General features: G+C 52.9%; 1 protein-coding gene across 5 annotated transcripts in view; it reads right to left on the bottom strand.

Annotated features, from left to right (window-relative positions):
* Dis3l2 (DIS3 like 3'-5' exoribonuclease 2) overlaps positions 1-18309 on the bottom strand; it is a 370364-nt gene that overhangs the window by 6164 nt on the left and 345891 nt on the right. For all 5 annotated transcript variants that reach the window (XM_020172819.2, XM_020172822.2, XM_074071998.1 and 2 more), the window contains exons 15-20: positions 5112-5295; positions 4375-4461; positions 2569-2716; positions 2104-2234; positions 1858-1962; positions 504-605 (exon numbers count right to left, since the gene is read on the bottom strand). In XM_020172819.2, the coding sequence (XP_020028408.2) occupies positions 504-605; positions 1858-1962; positions 2104-2234; positions 2569-2716; positions 4375-4461; positions 5112-5295 (757 nt within the window). The remainder of the gene's footprint in view (positions 1-503; positions 606-1857; positions 1963-2103; positions 2235-2568; positions 2717-4374; positions 4462-5111; positions 5296-18309) is intronic.

Raw genomic sequence — 18309 nt, 5'->3', positions numbered from 1 at the left:
GGTCAAATTCCAGCTCTACCACTGTGTGTGCAGGGTCACTGAGGCCCACCTGGGCCTCTAAGCCTCTGTTGCCTATTTGTAAACTGGAGCTATGGAATCTGGGGAGAACCAAGAGGCCCAGATAGCACTGTGTGGACACCTGATAACACAGTGAGTGCTCACAAGAGTAAGGGGAAACAGGTTGGGCTGGCCTGTGGAGTGAAAAACCACTCTATATGATCTCTGGGGTAAAGTCCACAGCTTTCATCAGATTCTCAAGGGACCCCACAAGTTAACAACCCATGCTTTAGGGGGATAGGCACAGTCTCTGCCCACAGTGGGTGTCCTCCAGGTGAGGGCTCTGGCAGTCTGACTGCATTGCCTGGGCCTTGGCATGGGAAGAGGGGGTCTGAAACCCCACTGGGGAGCCTACAGTGTGGGGTGCAGGGCAGACCTGGGAGGCAGAAGGAGGGCCCACTAGGACTTGGGAAGAGTAGACAAACATGACACAGTGAGGTTCTGACCTGCTGAGTGGGCTCCTGCTCAGGGTCCTCAGGCTCCCAGACTAGTGTGAGCTCTGGCTTCTTCCCCACCTTCTGGAAGTGGTAGGACCGCAGGGCCAGTGCCTAGAGGGGAACACACCACCACCTTGGGCTCTGGATGCCACCTCCTAACCTCCTGCTTAGAGATGGCCCTCTGTCCTGGCCCTCGTCTAGCTACAAGGGAACTTCCTGTCCTGCTACCCATTGTGGATGCTTGACCTAGGACAGGGACCATCCAACCCTAGCCTCTTGCCGCCAGCCAGCTTCACCTTCAGCTGCCTTCAGACGCCCTGCCAGTTCACCTTCAGCTGCAGCAGCACCTGAAAGTGCCAAGGCTTGGGCCGGGAGGGGCCAGGGCTCTGTGAGTTATGTGAGGTAGTTGAGTCTGTCTGTGCCGACTGCACTGCCAGTGAGCTGCACCCCTTGCTGGTCTGAGAGCATAGGTTAGAAGTTGGTTGACTGACCTAGACCTGAATGTCTGTCCTGCTCAATGAACTTCAGCATCAGTGCTTGACTGTTTCTAGCTGGAATGGACTCTTTCTCTTCTGTTCTGCTCTGTTTTATAATACCGTGTCTATTCAGCACTATGTGCTGGGCTCTGCACTCTGCCAAACACTCTGCATGTTAGGCATCCCACAGCCAGGGGCAGGAGCCAGGTGGTGACTTGGTAACTGCAAGGCTAGAGCCAGGCTCCTCAAATGTCATTAAGACAGGCATCAAGGCTCTTTAGAGAGGACCCTGAATAAACAAGTCACCCAGGGCAGGAGATGAGGCAAGGACTGGTCTCTTCCTTTTCTTCAGGGACATGGCATCTAGAGAGGCCATGCACCATCCTGTGGCCTTTCCTTCCTAATGTCCTTATAAACATATCCCCAGGCCTGTACATCCTGCCATCCTGTACTGGTTATAGATGGACTTGTTGTCTGGATGCCTGGGTCCTTGGAGAAGGGGTCCAGGCTTGATCGTTGGCCCGAAGTCCCCACCCTAGGCAGGCCTAGTTGGGAGTCTTGGCATGGCCCATCAGGTGGGCTTGAGGTTAGACCTCTGGACTCTTTGCTGCCCCTTCTCAGTAGCTCACACTAAAGGAGGGGCACAGTGAGACACACATAGCTTATGTTCCTCCAGTGTGGATGGGGCCTGACATCAGACCTCAGTCTGGTCTTCCATGGTCATGAGACTACCATGGGTTGTTGTGGGCCAGAGACATACAGACAGCCTAGCAGCAGGAGTAGAGATAGGCAGGGAACACTGTGCTAAGTCCCATGAGGGCACAGTCCTCTGAGGGGTGGCTTGGTCTACTGGTGCCTGCCCCCCCTTTTACACTGGGCATACTCACGTTGCAGTAGATGCGCTTCTGCACCCCGTAGCGCAGCACCAGCACATCGAAGGCTTGGTTCAGGACACCCATAACCATGGCTTCTGATTCCAGGGGGCCACTCTCCTGCAAGGACAGGGCTCCAGCCATGGCACTCTTCCCAAAGAGGAGGGATGAGAGCATGCTGGCACTCCTTGAGGATCCTGGTGAGAGAGCACCCAGGAGGAGTAGGTGAGGTGGGGGGGAAGGCACCAGACTGGGGCTCACCTTGACTAGGATGGCAAAGAAGAGGCCAATGCTGAGCTCCTGCACACGCTTGGATGCCATGCGGCGATCGTTGCAGTGGTCAGCTTTCTTCTGCAGGACATCGGGCTCTGTATCTGACCGCTCCCTATAGCCTGGGAAGAGAGTGGTCAGAGCCACTGGTGGGGCAGCATGGCACCCTTGCTTGAGCACAAGCTAAGGTCCCTTGCTGCTCAGCCCAGGTGCTGAGGAAGGCAGACTCCACTGAGGTTGAGGCCCTGGAGCTGACTTGTATCCAGGCTTGCAGTAAGCACTACTGTGGCTTTCCCTAGCACCTGCTCATCTTTAGGCCCAGGCTCTCCCACACTCAGGCTGTCTGTCTCCTGGGACCTCTGTGCTCCCAGCAGTGGCCTCTGGCCACTGAGAACTCACTCTGGGGTAGCCCTTGGCTGGCTCAAGCCTGCCCTGTCCCCAAGCCATGTCCCTTACCCAACGCAGCAGCCAGGAGGCGGTGTACCATGACGTCGGCAAAGCGGCGGATGGGTGAGGTGAAATGCGTGTAGAGTGGCACGTTGAGGGCGTAGTGTTGGAACTGTGCCTGGTCCTGCAGCACCCCCGAGCAGAAGTAGAGCGCCATCTGGGGAGGTGGGGTGGGTCTCAGAGCCTAGCTGGGCCTGACAGGTGCTGGGAGCCACTCTGCTATACTTAACTGACAAGCCATAGTCAGTGGAGCAAACACAGGCAGGCCCTTGGGGTCTCAGTTTGTTCAACATAAGGGGCCCAAGCAGCTGCCATGAGACTGGGCAGGCTATGAAGCCTCTTTCCTGCCAAAAAGATACATGCTGGCCTTGCCCCATGGCTGCCTGGACACTGGCAGCAGCACTTAGAAAAGCTCAGATGGCCTATTTCTGCTGGAGGCAGGGTGCTGGGATTCTCTGAGGATGCTGGGTGGCTTGTTCCCCTCAGGCTCCTGTGACTCTGGCCTCCAGAGTGGCTGCATAGGAACTCAACCTCTCCCGGGCCCCTGGCTGCTGAGTCCCTGGCCAGGAACAATGAGAAGTGATTTGTGCTTTGTCTCACCCCAGGATGGGTCTGGGGCTGCCACTCTAGCTCAGGATGAAAGAGGTCAGGAAGCCTTGGCTGTGCTGGCCCAAGGCTGTGGACTTGTCTTCTAGAGGCACAAGCAGAAACTGAAGAGGGGGTGGTCTTTGTGGAGGACACAAAGTCCAGCACCACCATCTGGCCAGAATGGGAAGCCGCCAACCCCCTGCTAGGAATGGATCACACAGCTCCCCAGCCTGTGGTTGGGCTAATCTCACGCTCTTTGGCTTTGATCTCTGTCTAGCTGATGGGTCACACCTGCACACCAGCCCTCCCCACTCCCCACTGCAATACTCCAACCCATGCCAGCCAAGGGAGGTATTTTGCTAGCTGACCAGCCCAGGACACTCATCTGACCCTTCTGGGGTGAGACGCAGAGGTCTATGTTGAAAAGGGAGGTGTTTGGACTAGGGCAGAAAGAGACATAGAGCCACTCTAGGGCCTGTCACACAGCCTCTGGAATCGGGGTGCCCGCTGCCAGGGAGCACATTTATGCCCTTGCTAACTCCTGTGTGCTAGGCCAAATGGACAGCCAGATCCAATTACTCTGCTTGCATGACCCTGGAGTTCAGGGTGCAGCTGGCAGCGACCCACGTAACACCTAACTCTGTTTCCCTTCCAGCCCTTGCTGAGTTCTGGGTTATGTCTGGGGCAAGTTGCAGGAGGAGACAAGGTGCAGCCACCATTATAAGCCACATTTGGGCTTTGTTCTCAGTGGTGGCCCGGTTCCCCAGACAAGCTGGGGTGAAGACAACAAAGGACAACTCTCTCCTGGCTGCTGGAGGTGTCTTTGTGTAGGGTGAGGGCAATGGATTTTCTATAGTGTCCCTCTGTCACTGGGACAGCTTTTAGTGTCTTGTAGCAGTTCACTGAAGAAACAGGTACCCCTACCCACCACTTTTGTGCTTGTTGCTGCTGTTGCCCCTGCCCTGTCATCTGTTCCACCCACTTCATGGGGCTGTGAGAGCAGAGTCCAGGCCCCACCTGTCTAGGTGATGCTCAGGGCATCCTCATCCCCTGCCCACCATCCCCAAAGTGTTCCTCAGGCCCTTTGCACCCAGCTGGGCCTAGAGCACAGCAGGAATGGTGGTGGGCTGTGTGTACATGGAGATCACAGATCAGGGCTATAGGTGCTCTAGTGAGTGGGGACAGAGGCTTGGCCCTTCCCCAGAACACCTGCCCATTGCCTCTTACCTGCATGGGCCGAGAGTACATGTTGGTGAGTACTTCCTTCCGGGCCAGTGAATACTTGTCATCTCCAAATGTTTTGGTAAGACTTTTCTGGAAGCAAACCAATAGAAACCTGTGTAAGATGTGGTCAAACTTGGGCCCCTGTAACTGGTTGATCATCTGGTATCAGCTCTGGATAGGGCTTAGCCCTACTCAGATGGCTACCAGAGGGGCCACATAGCCTGTGGCCCACAATGGGCCTAAGATCAGCCCTTCCATATCTAGCTAGCTGGCCAGCTCTCTGACCTAAAGCTCTTCTCTGTCTCCCCTGAGCTCAGAGGAGGTGAGAAGTGTCCTATCCCATATGATCAGAGTGAGGACCCTGGGTTCCTCAGCCCTGTAAAGCTTAGTTCCAGGTTGGAAACCCCTGAAGCAACTTCCCAAGACACATTCCCTGGCCTCCAGGAACCCAGCCCCTATACTGAAAACCTTTAGGTCTAAGACTGGCTCAGTCCTGGCCCCAGTAACTCTGCCCATTGCTAAGCCTTAAATTGGCCCAGTCCAGGTGAGGGAGCCAGGACATACTCAGGGCCTTTGTGACTCAGGCCTTTTGCCCAGGCCTCCCTTTCCACCTCAGGGGAGAGATGGATGAAGAAGAAGAGACTCTGTGAAAGCAGAAGTCACGGTACCCCCAACTTCTAGGCCTTACTCTTTTTTTCTCCAAGCAAGGCCTCCCACTACCCTGTCCGCCAGGAACTCACATTGAGGGCCCCTGCAGAACTGACATCCATGGGCAGCCCCATCTGGTTGCAGAATTCCACCAGGTCATTGAGCATCTTTGTCTGGGGTGGGGGGTGCCGACGCAGCAGGGCCTGCTCAGGGAAGGTGCGGTAGACCTTGTGGGCCACTGCCATGTTGGCCAAAAGCATGAACTCCTCCACGAGCCTGCAAGGGAGGGATGGTGACTGGAGGGACCCTGGAGACAGGCAACATTACCTCTTTTTCCAAGTTCCCTGCCAAGCTGTCTATCTTGCACCTTTTAGTTCTCAGTGTAAATAACTTCCCTGTAACCCAATCTAATTTGTTTCTCTGAGTTCTTTCTCTTTCACTCCCCTGGCTCACACTTTCTCTGAGACAGTATGTGTATGCTGCTCTTCTCTTTTGGTTTGTGAGTGTGTGCTCAGTCTCCCTGTTAGAAGGGGACTTGTGGGAAGCAGTGACAGAGAGGTCACAGAGCTCAGCTCCAAGTCCCATCCAGAGAAGCCACACAGTAAAGGTCTCTTCAGAATGACCGACTCCCAGGAAAGCCCACCTTGCTTCACTTGAGGATAAGTAGAAGCACCAGTAAGTACACATGATACAACTCCAAATGAAAAGACAAAAGTATGTCAAGGACTCAGGGTGGAGCAGGGACTGATGGGAAATGGAGAGAGTGTGCTAAGACTGAGGGGCCAAGCAAAGTGGAAGCCAGAATCACACAGCCTTGAGGCCAATCCATAGCCCCTCCAATCCCAGGCACGAGGTCATACACTGCTTTCCCTCATCTTGGGGCTTCTTTTGTGGGACAAGTGGATTGATCTTGAAGCCTTGTAGGAAGGGGGCATTGCATCCTGGTGTCACTGCAGCAAGGGCCCCCTGTGTGCAGTCTAGTACTATTAGACTAGTTTGGTTTGCATGATTTTTTAGCTCCCCTTGCCAATCTAAGAGGAGCCCCATGAGAAGCATCTGCCTCAATCTACAGTCTGTTTTTGGTCAGGCTGTTGCCCAAATACTCAGGTGCTTATGTTTGTTATTTCATTCGTGCACTTGTCTACTCAATAGACTTTGCTATGGTGGGCCAAGCACAGTTCTAGACTTTTCTCCCCATGCTGTCCCAGAATGCTATAGGCCAGAGAATGCAGTCTGTTCCTTGGGTGAACTTACTGTTGTTCCTGGGGTGTAACTAACCCCAGGGCTGAGCCAGACTGCATTTTACAAGTGAGGCCAGCAGGTGGCAGCAGGGTCTCACATCAGGATTATGATGAACCAGCAGGCAGGGTTGTGCCAAGAGTGGCTCTGGGTGGGAGGTCCTCCTTGTCACACCCCACTAGTTAAACAGCCTAACTGGCAGAGCCAGGCTCCTCTGCAGGGACTCTTTCACCTCACTCTCTGATCTCAAGTAAGAACAAGGACAGGGGAAGGGAGAGGGAGAGGGTGGAACTGCTGCTGGGAGTGTCAGGCAGTAAGAACAGACCTCAGGCAAGCTTCTTCTTGAGTGATTGTCCTCCCTGAACCCCAGCATGGTCCCACAAGTCACCAGAGGCCTGGAGAAAAACAACTATGCTGGCTAACCTTGGCAACAGCCTGGTGAGGCTTTGCATGCAGAGTCTGACCTTGGGCAGGCCCCTGGGTATCTCTGGCCTCCATTTCCATTTGCAGCCCTGGCTCTCCCTCCTGCCCTCTGTGGAGTGGGAATTAGGACAGCAGCCTGTGGATTCTCCACAATAGTTTGGCAATATCAAGATGAACTCCAGACAAACGCCACTGTCACCAAACAGGGCGATGTGATGGCACAGCAGGAAGTCCCAATTCCCTGGGTGCTGATGGGTTCACTGGTGTTCTGGGGAGCTGCGGGGGGTGGGGAGGGAAGTGAACAAGCAGCGTGTGCACATGAGCACGCCAGTCAGGGCCTGGTAGGTGCATGTGGCCCCCAACAAAGCTTGGGGACCTTCAGGCCAAGGCATGTCAGCAGCCAGAGCTCCACTGAGTTCAAAGTTCTCTGTGAAAACAGGATCAACCACACTGGGCCAGGCAGTGCCAGGGATGGGTGGGTGTCCTGTCTCATCTGGGGCCAGCAAAAGGCTCTCTAATTGAACCCCACAGTCCACCCTTGGTCAATTCCCACAGTGGCCAGCAGGGGTCCCCCCAGCATCTTTCTCCTAGGACTTGGGACGTGGCAGGAGAAACATAGAACCCAGGAATTTCTGGGTGGGAAAGAGACTTAGAGTTTACAAACTGTGGCCCTGCAGTTGAAGGTCCAGGGGTCTTTGGCCTTTTGGTCAGTGTTCCTTTCTCAGTCAAATCCAGTTCTGGGGCTGAGGGCCCTGGGGCAAACAGGCTGTGAGGGAGTGGGTGGCTGACAACAGCTGCTTAGCCCCTCAGCAGACGTGTTCCTTCTTGGGGGAGGGGAGGAGGGGCAGTACTATATGCACGGGCCAGCAGCTAAGCCTCAGATGATGCCTGGAGCTGTCCTGGGGCAGCTAGGATGTGCTGAGAGCAGATGCTACATGCTGGGGCGTGGGAACTGAAAAGAGGGCCAAAGGGGAACAGAAGCTGCTGGAGGTTTGCAGCCCTGCATGGTGCCCTGGCCTAGACCTTGCTCCTCTGGTCTGGTCAACTGCCCTCAATCTCAAGCCTCCTCCTCACCAAGTGACTGACAGCATTGCACAGGCAGGAGATCACTCAGCCCTGCTGGGGAGGGGGAGCTGGATCTGAGCAACTGCCTGACAACTGCTGTAAACAGGGGCTCAGGAATGGCTGCCAGCCAGAATCACCTTCCAGAACAGTATGCCAAGCCCTCAGAGACAGGGCCTTGGTCCCAGGCCTGGCATCTGCTGAGCATCTGGAGCCCTGTACCACCGAGGCCCCACTACTCTGGAGGTCTGGGCGGGTCTGTGCTGTGACAGAAGGCAGTTGGCCAGGACACCAGGGCCAAAGCTCAAGTCCTTACTTCCAGCATCTTCTACCTGTGCTCTGGGCCTGTGAGGTCTGAAGGGAAGAGAGGAAGAGGCAGGTATGAGACTTCTCATCCTAGGGAACTGTTGAGCAAGGCAAACAGTGGCTAAAGACCACAAGCAACCTACACACAAATACACTCCTCCACTAAGCAAAAGTGACTGTCACCTAGAATGGCTTCTCCCAAACTGTATTACTGCCACTTAAAAAGTATAAATCCTCAACGTTTATGAAATGCTGGGGTATAATTTATTTTTTATCATAGGCACCCATCAACTTTAAGAAGTGAGTGTGCAGCTGGGCACAGGTAGCTCACTCCTGTAATCCTAGCTACTTGGAAGGCTAAAATTGGGAGGATTATGGTTCGAGACCAGTCCAAGGAAACAGTTCACAAGACACCATCTCTAAAATAACCACAGCAAAATGGACTGGAGGTGTAGCTCAAACAATAGAGACTCTGCTTTACAAGTGTGGGGCCTTGAGTTCAAACCCGAGTCTGGCCACACACACACACACACACGCACGCAAATTCAGCAAGTGTGCATGTGTGCAGTGTTATTTATAAGAGGCAGCCAACCTGAGGGTCCAACCTATGCTACATTGTTTTTAGAAAATGTATTAATGATCTAAAAGATTTTTTTTTGGAGATATTAGGGTTTGAATTCAGGGCTTCACACTTGCTAGGCAGGTGCTTTACCACTTAAGCCATGCCCCAGACCTTGTTTGCTTTAGTTATCTTTCAGATAGGGTCTCACATTTTGCCCAGGGCCAGCTCAGACCTCAATCCTCCTAATCTTTGCCTCTTGAGTAGCTAGAATTATAGGCATGAGCCACCATACTAGTTGTTTTCTTTTTTTTGAGACAGAGACAGGGTCTCACTGTGTAGCCCAGGCTGAACTGGAGCTTGCAATTCTGCTTTAGTCTCCCAAGTGGTGGGATTAAAAGTATGCCCCACCATGCCCGGCTATGCCACATCTTAAAGGATGATGTTTAGGCAAGGTTGCTCTCAGGGCAGGGATCAGAGACTGGTTAGGTGAGAAGTGAGCTAAAACACCTGCCCTTTTGAGGAAAGTGGTCATCTTGACCAAGTAGGCATGCAATGTGTGAGTGCCTGCCCTTAAATAAATATTACATTATTATTGCACATACCATGACAGGACTGGCCTGGGTACTCCAACTCTAGGATTTGGGCTACATTTCTAGAACTTTAGTCTGTTCTCCCACCACAATGCCACCACCTGTATTTTTTCTGCCATCTCTTTTACCGAGATGCCTCCTTACTTTGGTCTACTCTGTTACCTTCTTCACACCAAACCTAGTCATGTCCCTCTCCTGCTTAATTCCCCTTGGTGGCTCCCACTGTCCTGGGACAGTTCTTCTACCTAGGAAAATAATGTGTCCAGATTGCCTCTCCCTTCTCTGTGCCCCTTCCCTGAACCCCACTCTGGCCATAGTGAATTCTTGAGGCCCTTTGTGCTCCTGTTTTCTGTACTGCTGTTCCCATAGCTTAGAGTCCAGGTGAGTCTGAACTACTCCTCTCTTCTCTTTCCCTTGGCTGTCACTTGCTCCAGGAGGGCAATGTGTGGGACTCATGCAGTGTTGTTCCCTTAGCACACTTGGCCTCCTCTTGGTCCCAGGCTGCATCGCCTCCCTACCCCTAGTGAGGTATGCTATGGTCCTAGTATAGATGCTTGACCTGTTCAGGAGTCAGGAGGGCTGGGGTCCCTGTCACCAGTGCCCTTTGTGTTTGGTCACCACAGTTCCCCTCACATGTATCTGACCCCTAATATTCACTGCCAGGAGTGTTGTTAACTTAAACATGGCTGGAAGTTAGGCCACACAGTCTCTTGTTCTTCTTCCCCAACCTGAGTCTACTGAGGACCACTCTCCCAACATACATGGTTGTAGTGATTTAAAACAGCCAGAGCTGGTATGCCTCTTCAGAGCCAGTTATCGGCCTTTCTGTTCACTCTCTTAGATACCTTTTTCAGCTGCAGCTTCTTTCTGCCCTGCTGACATCACTGTGGCCCCGGATGTTCTTATCTCTTTCTGGGTGGGGAAAGCTTAATGTGAAAACAGGAAAATGACTGGCTCCAAGTCCCACACTTGCTAAGCAGCAGTCCATGTGTTCACAGGGCCAGCTGTCTCAGTGGCATCCTGGGGACTGTGGTGACCAGAATACCTTGCCCCTGCCCTTGAGAACTCCCACTGGAGAGCACAGGATTACTTCTGTGACATGACAAGGTGCAAGGCAATGTTTTATAGAAAAAGATTAAATAGCAAAGGTGAAAAATAAAAAGAACCAGTTACATCTGGAAAATAAGGAATCAAGGGCAGAGGCCTGGCCCCTAGCTCCTGGCCTCTGTGTGGGAGCTGTGGAGGCCGCTCAACAAGGAGGGACATTTCAAAGAAGGACACAGTGGATGGCTGGAGACAGGGACCAGAGGCAGGGCCCAGTTAGGAAGAAAGCTGAGGAGCTCAAGGCTGGCACAAGTAGCAGCAAGGAAGCAGTCAGGGACAGAGTACACAGGTGTATGTGGACACAGGGAGGCTGGAAGGAGAGAGCAGAGGTGGTGGAAGCCAGTGGAGGGAAGTTAGTGAGGGGCAGCAGGCTGCCCCCAGCGCAAATACTGCCAGGGCAGAGGAGGAGTGGGGAAAGGCTCCTGTAGTGGGCAAGTAGAAGCAAGCTACCAGGTGGTAGGGCTTGGGGAAGCTGGTTCAGAAAACCAAAGGAAAGGGTGACAGGCCTCACCCTTGCAGACAACTCAACACAGTTATGGTAAAAAAGAGGTGGTGCCAGACAAGAAAGGTGAACTGATGCTGTTCTCAGGCACCTCAGGGTGCAAGAGCCTACAGAGAGCTGACCAGTGAGAGGAGGAGGAGGCAAGGGCTCCCCAGGGAGGACTGTGGAGAAGCTCCAGAGTGGGAGGAGAGGCACACTGGGTTTGGTAGAGAGGAGGCAAGGAGGTGCTGAGGCACAGCACCCATAACCTCTGTTGCCACCATGCAATGTAGGAAGACTGGCCCATGGCAGGTAATGCTGCTTCCTTACAGCACCCTGGAGATCATGGGGCTTCTTACTGACATCCATGTTGCAGTGGCCAGGGGAGGAAGGTACTTGCAGAGCTACAAGCAATCAGAGCAGATAGGGCCAGTACTGTCAAGAGGGCTCAGGCAAAACGGAAGAGACAAATTGAAGGGCAGATGAGTAACTCCAAGAGCACTGGCATGAAAACACTATCCCTGAAATTGTCCTTTCAATTCTGTTGGGCACAGGACAGAGTAGAAAGACCTGTGCCTGTCAGGATGACAAAGAGAGAAGCTACCTCACCATGGCCTAAGGACAGGAACAGCCTCCCTCGGCAGACTTGGCAAGGGGGAAGGAGGAGCAGGCAGGGATGGCTCAGACTCAGGTCGGCTTTGTCAGCTGAGCTGGCTGCAGTTCCCTCCCCTACAACTCAGTGGCTCAAGATGAACAGCAGGAGGCTGGCACTGTCTGTGGCTCTTTCCTTAGGCCCAGGGGTAGCACTGCAGGCAGGGCCTATCCTCCTGACCCAGTCTACCCTGGCCTTGCCCTCAGACTCTGCTCCTCCATGCTTGGCCTCTTGGTCCTGCCTCATAAGAGAGGCAGGGTCTCCAGGTGTCTGGTCTCCACATTCACTTTACCAGCTAACCCAGAGGAGAGACTCACCCCACCCCTTCCATACCCAGACCACTCGGAAAGTGGCTTTGGAAGTGATCATGAGCCAACCTGGGGCCAGGGCTGAGTGGCGTGGCTGTTTCCCAAACCTGAAAATGCATTGATTTTCAAAGACTAAAACCAAGTGTGACACAGAACAGCCTCTTTTGCCCTCAGCCACCAGGGCATTTGTCACAGCTCTGTAGGAGTCTCATACTAATGGAATTAGGCCACTCACAGAGATTGTTCAATTAGCTCTTGGTGAAAACTGCTAACTTGGAAATTTGATAAGAATTGCTCCCAGCCAGTTTCAAATTCATTTCTTCTGCAGACTGAATTTTCCCCACTTGGGCACATCCTTGCTGTGGGCCAAGGAGCCCTCGGGCTCCTCAGCGACTGTGAAAGCAACTGCTGGGCCTCTCACAGAAGCTGTGCACCCGAGCATGGCCCCTTCTCCATGGCTGGGCAGCCCACAGTGGGGGAAGGCGGCAGACAGCCTTGAAGGGGACCCGCTGCTTTCCCAGTGGCCTCAAATTGAGTGTAGTGTGGTGGAAAACTGTAAGGGAACAGGGTATGATGGGAAGTTGGTGGTCTGATCAGCACTAAATTGAGGGTTGCTGGGGTTGAGGAAAGATCTTGGTTGCAGTTTCTTTCTAGGCCAGGCCAGGGTGGAGCTGGTGGCCTGGGAATGGGGAAATGGAGGCCTGGAGAGGGAGTTGCAGGGGCACCTCAGGAGGAAAGGCGTGGCAGACTGACAGGGGCACCCACCACAGCAGGGCTGCCGGGCTGACCCCACATCATAGCTAGGGCCTCTTGCTGACCCCTCTTCTCCTGGGCTCACTGCAACCTGTTGAAGGTTTTGGACATTCCCAAGAAACCACAGGGAAATGAATGGGGTCTAGTTCACAGGCATGGAAAACCCCAGAGGAGCAGGCCTCTGGAGCCAGACATAACAGGCCCTGTGGGTGAGGCCAGAGCCAGGTTTCCTATTCTTTAAGTTTTAATCTACTCCAGGGCCTTTCTATAGGTTCAGCAGGCTGGCCCTGCTGCTGTAGCAAGGTATGTTTAAGCTCTTTGTTTTTCTAGCTCAAAAGGAAGTCTCCAGAGGCTAGGCGTCCAAATTTGGCCCTCTGGCCCTGCCAAATGGAGGCCCAATGGCTGCGGTATGGAGGGGGGAGGGGGCTTGCTTCCAGCCGGTTGACAGCACCAAAAGTCCTTTGTCAGCATAAAGCTACCCTTGATCTTCCCAAGGCTTGTGTCTGCTCGTGGAGAGGCATGGGGCAGGCCTGCACGTGGGCAGCTGCCCTGGCCCCTAAGCAGAACCAGGTGGCAGTTTGTGCAGTGCAGCTTGCAGAGCGGGGTAATTAGGGCTTGCTGGCTCCTTTACCATGTTGACACACAAGCCTTCCTTCAGTTCCAGCTGCTGCTCAACTGGGAATGGAACCACTGACCAGAGGAGGTGTGGCTAAGACACACAAAATCTACCACCTCAGGGAGCCACCCCAATGCTTCAGACAGCTTTGCGACTCTACTAAGACTCTAAGCTAGGACCCCTGTCATGACCCAGCAGTTGGGGCTGGCTCTGTAGCCTCGGACCAAGAACAGAGCTTGGGCGAGCTCAGGGAGACCAAATGGGTCATCACTGACTTTGGAAGTGATTGGCCTTGATTTTAAAACTAGTGTTTAGGCACTAAGATATTCAAGGGAGAAGGATGTCCTGGAATACACAAGTGTGTGTGTACACACACACACACACACACACACACACACACACACACAGAAAGAGAGAGAGAGAGAGAGACTGAAGGACGGATAGATTAAGAGAGATGAGACACACCTTCCTAGGAACTCAGGTTACTCTGCTTTTGCAAGTGAGATCATACACTCTTCAGCAGGGCCCACCCCCACTCATGCAGCTAGTAACTGCCATAAGGAAACAAGAACGGAGCTGGGTTTCCTGTGTGCTTTGTCACCACTCCTCACACACCCTTGCCGAGGAGCGGAGGGACGGTCTTAATGTGCAGAGGAAGACAGAATCTTAAGGGCCACAGAAGGTGACGGTGAAGCTCCCCTGCTGGTTTGTGGCAGGGTCCAGATGTGGAGCATCTCACAGACTCAGGTGGCTGTGCTCAGTGGGAGGAGGCATGGAAATAAGTTTCTCCCCTTGGAGACCCCTGCTCTGGAATGGCACACAAATTCTTTCCCCATGAGATGGGCACTACTCACTTAAAGAACTCCATCCCAGAAAACCCCGTACTCCTGGATGGTAGCCTTCCCTCCCTTGTACCAGGCAGGCCTGGGTCTTGGCTACCTGGGCAGTCCAGCCCCACTGCAGGGTAAGAGGTGGAGTACACTGCTGGCTCCAGGAAGCCTGGTGGGGTCAAGCTGCAGGTATGAGACCTGTGTTCCAACAGAGGGATCTAAGAGCCCCTTTGGAAAGAGCATTAAGTCTCTGTCCAGAGTAACCCAAGATTAGCCCACAGAGGCTGGGGGAAGCAACCTGAATGGACTTCAGGTTAGCAAGGCTGGGCAAGCACTCAGCCCTGCTGGCACCCTGCTGTGGAGGCAGCTGAGATCAGCAGAGGAGTCCTGCTATCCCTCCTGCAATGCTCTTTGGACCTGTGCTGGCCCCAGACCCACATTGCAGCTTGACTTTCTGGGGAAGACAAGGACAGGTATCAGGAACAGGCAGACTGTGTGCTGGTGTGGGCATATAGTCAGGGCTGTCAGAGCTGTCAAGCCACCAAGGTAACTGAGCAGCCACTGTTCACAGAGCTCCAGTCTCTGAGGGAACCAGGAAGGGGGTCTTCCTCACTTTCACATCCTCTCTTGCAGCTTCGTTCACAGAGAAGGCTGTACTTGTGTAGCCACAGTTCTGCCACGCATGTTGGGGACAGAATCAGCTTCCTTGAAACAACAGAGCTTGTGAAACCTTTTGGGAAATCACTAGCCCTTCTTTCTCACCCTGGGCCCAGGCACAATGAGGGGAGTCCTGGAGCAAAAGCCACTGCACAATTAATGCTTGAGGCTGGGGGCTACAGCAAGGCTGCTGGTTGGAGGGTTTTCCCATATCCCTGCTCCATGGCCCTCTGTTCCAACCAGGCAGTCAGGGGCCAGGACATGCATGGTAAGATCCCTTCCTGATGATGCCCTCACAAGTTCCTAGCTCACCAAGATCCTCACTTCCCACACCAGCAGTCCTGGCTTGGGGTCCTTACTGCCCTGGCCATCTCACCCCCCACTTGATGTAATGGGGCTCCCAGGCTATTCACAGCTGCCCAACACTAACCTGGCTGGCTGGCTGGCTCTGAAAGCTCTACTGGCCTTCTTTCCCAGGGCCTAGAACACTGCCTGCCACACAGCAGCACCCAGCCACACAGCAGCACCCACTAAATATCTGTTCTTATCAGTGATTATTTGCTTTGTCTATGTGGGACCAAGACCTCACATTTCTAGGCATATTATGCTGTTTTTGCCTAAGATGGCATGTGACCCTCATGACAATTAAGAGCAAGTGAGGATAACACTTCCATTTCCCAAGTGTGAAATGGGCCTGGAAGTACAGCCCAGGCCCCTAAGCACAGATCCCTTGAGCTGTACCATCTGGAGCTGCTGACAGGGTGAGAAGGTGCCTCTGGGTCTCTGTGCAGGTCTGATGCCAGGTACCATGCTAATCTCAGCCCCCAAAGTCTCACAAGTGAGAATTCTCATTACTCATGGGAGCAAAGGGAGGGTCACAGAGGTAGAGTGACTTCCCTAAGCTCACAGAGCATGGATCCCAACTATTGCTTTATTCTTAGGTGATGTCACTTGCTGTAAGCCCTCTGAAGATGAAGGGAAGGCAGTAAGATTTCCAGTGCCTGACAAAAGCTCTGCTGGAAGCCTGAACTTAGTAGAGGGCCTGCCTCTGAGGCCACAATGGTACCCAGTGGTAGTCAGCCCTATCACTACCATTCTTCTTCCTCCTGACTGACAGGGGACCTCTTCTTCTCAGTAAGAACCATGGCAGCTGTGGAGTCAGGGGTCACTAATTTTGACCTAGCTCTCCACCTCCTCAGCAATCTCTGGGAATAGAGCCATTGCCCAAACTGCTCCCTGTTCTTGTATCTAAGGCTGTGTACTCTGGGCAAACATGCAGGACCACCTTTGGGTCTGGTTGGGCTGGAAGCCTTATTTATATACCCTTGCTTTACCTTTCCCTCTTTCTTGCTGTATAGAAGGCAACAGAACAGAGTTAGGCCATAGCCCTCTGCCACTAGCTTCCTGTATGAGGGTGCTCTCACCCTTCCAGTATCTGAGAGCTGCTCTTGGAATAAGTATAAGCACTGAGTGTTTGCTGCTGCTTTTTTTTTTTTTTTTTTGGTGGTAGTGGGGTTAGAACTCAGGGCTTCATACTAGCTATGAAGGTGCTCTATCACTTGAGCCACTCCACTGGCCCTGTTTTGTGTCGGGTATTTTTGAGTTAAGATCTCGCAAACTATTTGCCTGGGTTGGCCTCAAACCTTGATCCTCCTGATCTCTGCCTCCTGAGGAGTTAGGATTACAGGCTTAAGCCACCAGTGCCTGGCAAGCATTTGCTTCTACTGTTCGTGTTTTCCATTGCTAGAATCAAGGTATGGCCTGTGTCATTAGTGGACCTCTATCTCATTCTTTTTTTTTTTTTTTTTTTTTGGTGGCACTGGGGTTTAAACTCAGGGCTTTACACTTGCAAAACAAGCACTCTACCATTGAGACACACCTCCAGTCTATTTTGCTACGGTTAGTTTTGAGACAGAGTCTTGGAAACTACTTGCCTAGGCTGGCCTCAAACTGCAATCCTCCCGATCTCAGCCTTCCAAGTACCTAGGAGTACAGGCATGAGCCACTGAAGCCTGGCTTTTTTTTTTTGAGACAGGGTCTCACTGTGTAACCCAGGCTGGCTTCAAACCTGTGATCCTCCTGCCTCGACCTCCCAAGTGCTTGGATTCTAGGTGTGTGCCCTCACACCTGGGTGGATCTCTTTTGTATTCCCTGTGGAAATGCACTGGGCCATGGGACAGAGGTGAAGGGCTGGGTTGTCTATGGGGTGCAGCAGTAGGAGGGGGAGAGTCATTATGACCCTCAGACACTGGGTCTGAACACCTGCCCTGGTCATGGCTGGAACCCTCAGAGAGCCTCACATAGCTTCTTTCCTGTCTGTTCCAGAGGGAGTTCAAAGCTAGGCAAGCACTCTTCAAGTTTTCCCTGGTAAATTCCAATTTGCAGAGAAACCTTGAAAAGTCTGATAGGTCAGTCCCTTGCCCAGCCCTGACTGGATTGAGGTCCTCAGAAAGATGGTATTTGGAGGGGGTCCTGGGCTGTCACAACAAAGGCAGTGGCTCCCTAGGCCCCTGTACTCCCTTGTTGGCCTGTCCCTAGCCTCAGCCCAGCTCCCCTCAACAGCCAAAGGAAACTAGACTTCCACTCTAGGATTCTCTAGGGGAGGGCCTCCTACGGGGGTGACAGACACCTAAAATCCTTGTGCTTCCTCTGGGGTTGCCCCACTGTCCCCTCTGATCCCCAGGCCCACCCATCTTCTCACTTAGCTCTCAGTTGAGTTTTTTAGGGTTCAGCACAGGTGTCTCCATCCCTTGCATCCTGGGTGCTACAGGCTAATTTTAGCTCATGGTTTCCCAGGAATAGAGAACTAGGGGTGGCAGTTAGGTTCCTGTAGCTTCCTTTCAGTTTATCCCTGCTGGACAACAAGAATGTGAACTTGGCAAACAGAACCTGAAGCAGCTTCTGAACTCACAGGACTGAATTTGCCCTGATAAAATTTTACTTGCCTGTAGATGGCTATCACTTAAATCTAACACAGGGTGACATGGTGACTGGGACTCATTTACTGGTGATCTGATGAATGAATATTCTAGTTCAAGGGCAGCTGCCTACTACTATAAACATGACACCCAGAAGATTAAAAAAGCCTCTTCCCTCCTGGGCTGTTTCCACTGAGCTAACACTTGTCTTATCACCCACTGTAATGCAGTCTGTTGAGTCTGGCAGAGCTCATTAGCTATGTGACTTTAAAAATATTGACAAATGGTTTTATGAACTAGGTTTAGAGTAGTTTAAATGTTCCTGTCTAGAGTGTTCTGGGCTTCCCTGACATCTTCATGGACCTGCCCCAGACACACAAGAAGCACAAGCCTGGGCCCTGGTGGCACTAAGGCACCTGCTCTGTCCTCTCTGCTTCAGCACATGGGACCCCACCTTGCCACCTTCTCACAGAGCACTTGCCTCTCCCTGGGTGGACTGGGGCCCCCCTGGAGCCCCAAACTAGTGCCCCAGGCAAGAGAAGTGGTGCATCTGCTTTCCTTCATGGGTTGGGTATCACTGGCAGCCTGTTCTCCAGTCTATCTGTTGTCACCCTGCTATTATCTGAATATGAACTATCTATCCCTTTCAGGCTTCAGGCTCAGGTACTGAAGGCTTGGTCCCTAGCTGGTGGTACTATTTTGGGAGATGGAGGAGACTTTAGGAGGTAGGGCCTAGATGGAGGAAGTGGGTCCCTGGGAATATGTTCTTGGGGTTTGAATCTTGTCCTT

Source organism: Castor canadensis, chromosome 4, assembly GCF_047511655.1.
Source record: "Castor canadensis chromosome 4, mCasCan1.hap1v2, whole genome shotgun sequence".
NCBI classification, from domain to species: Eukaryota; Metazoa; Chordata; class Mammalia; order Rodentia; family Castoridae; genus Castor; species Castor canadensis.
This window is presented reverse-complemented; position numbering and strand designations above follow the sequence as displayed.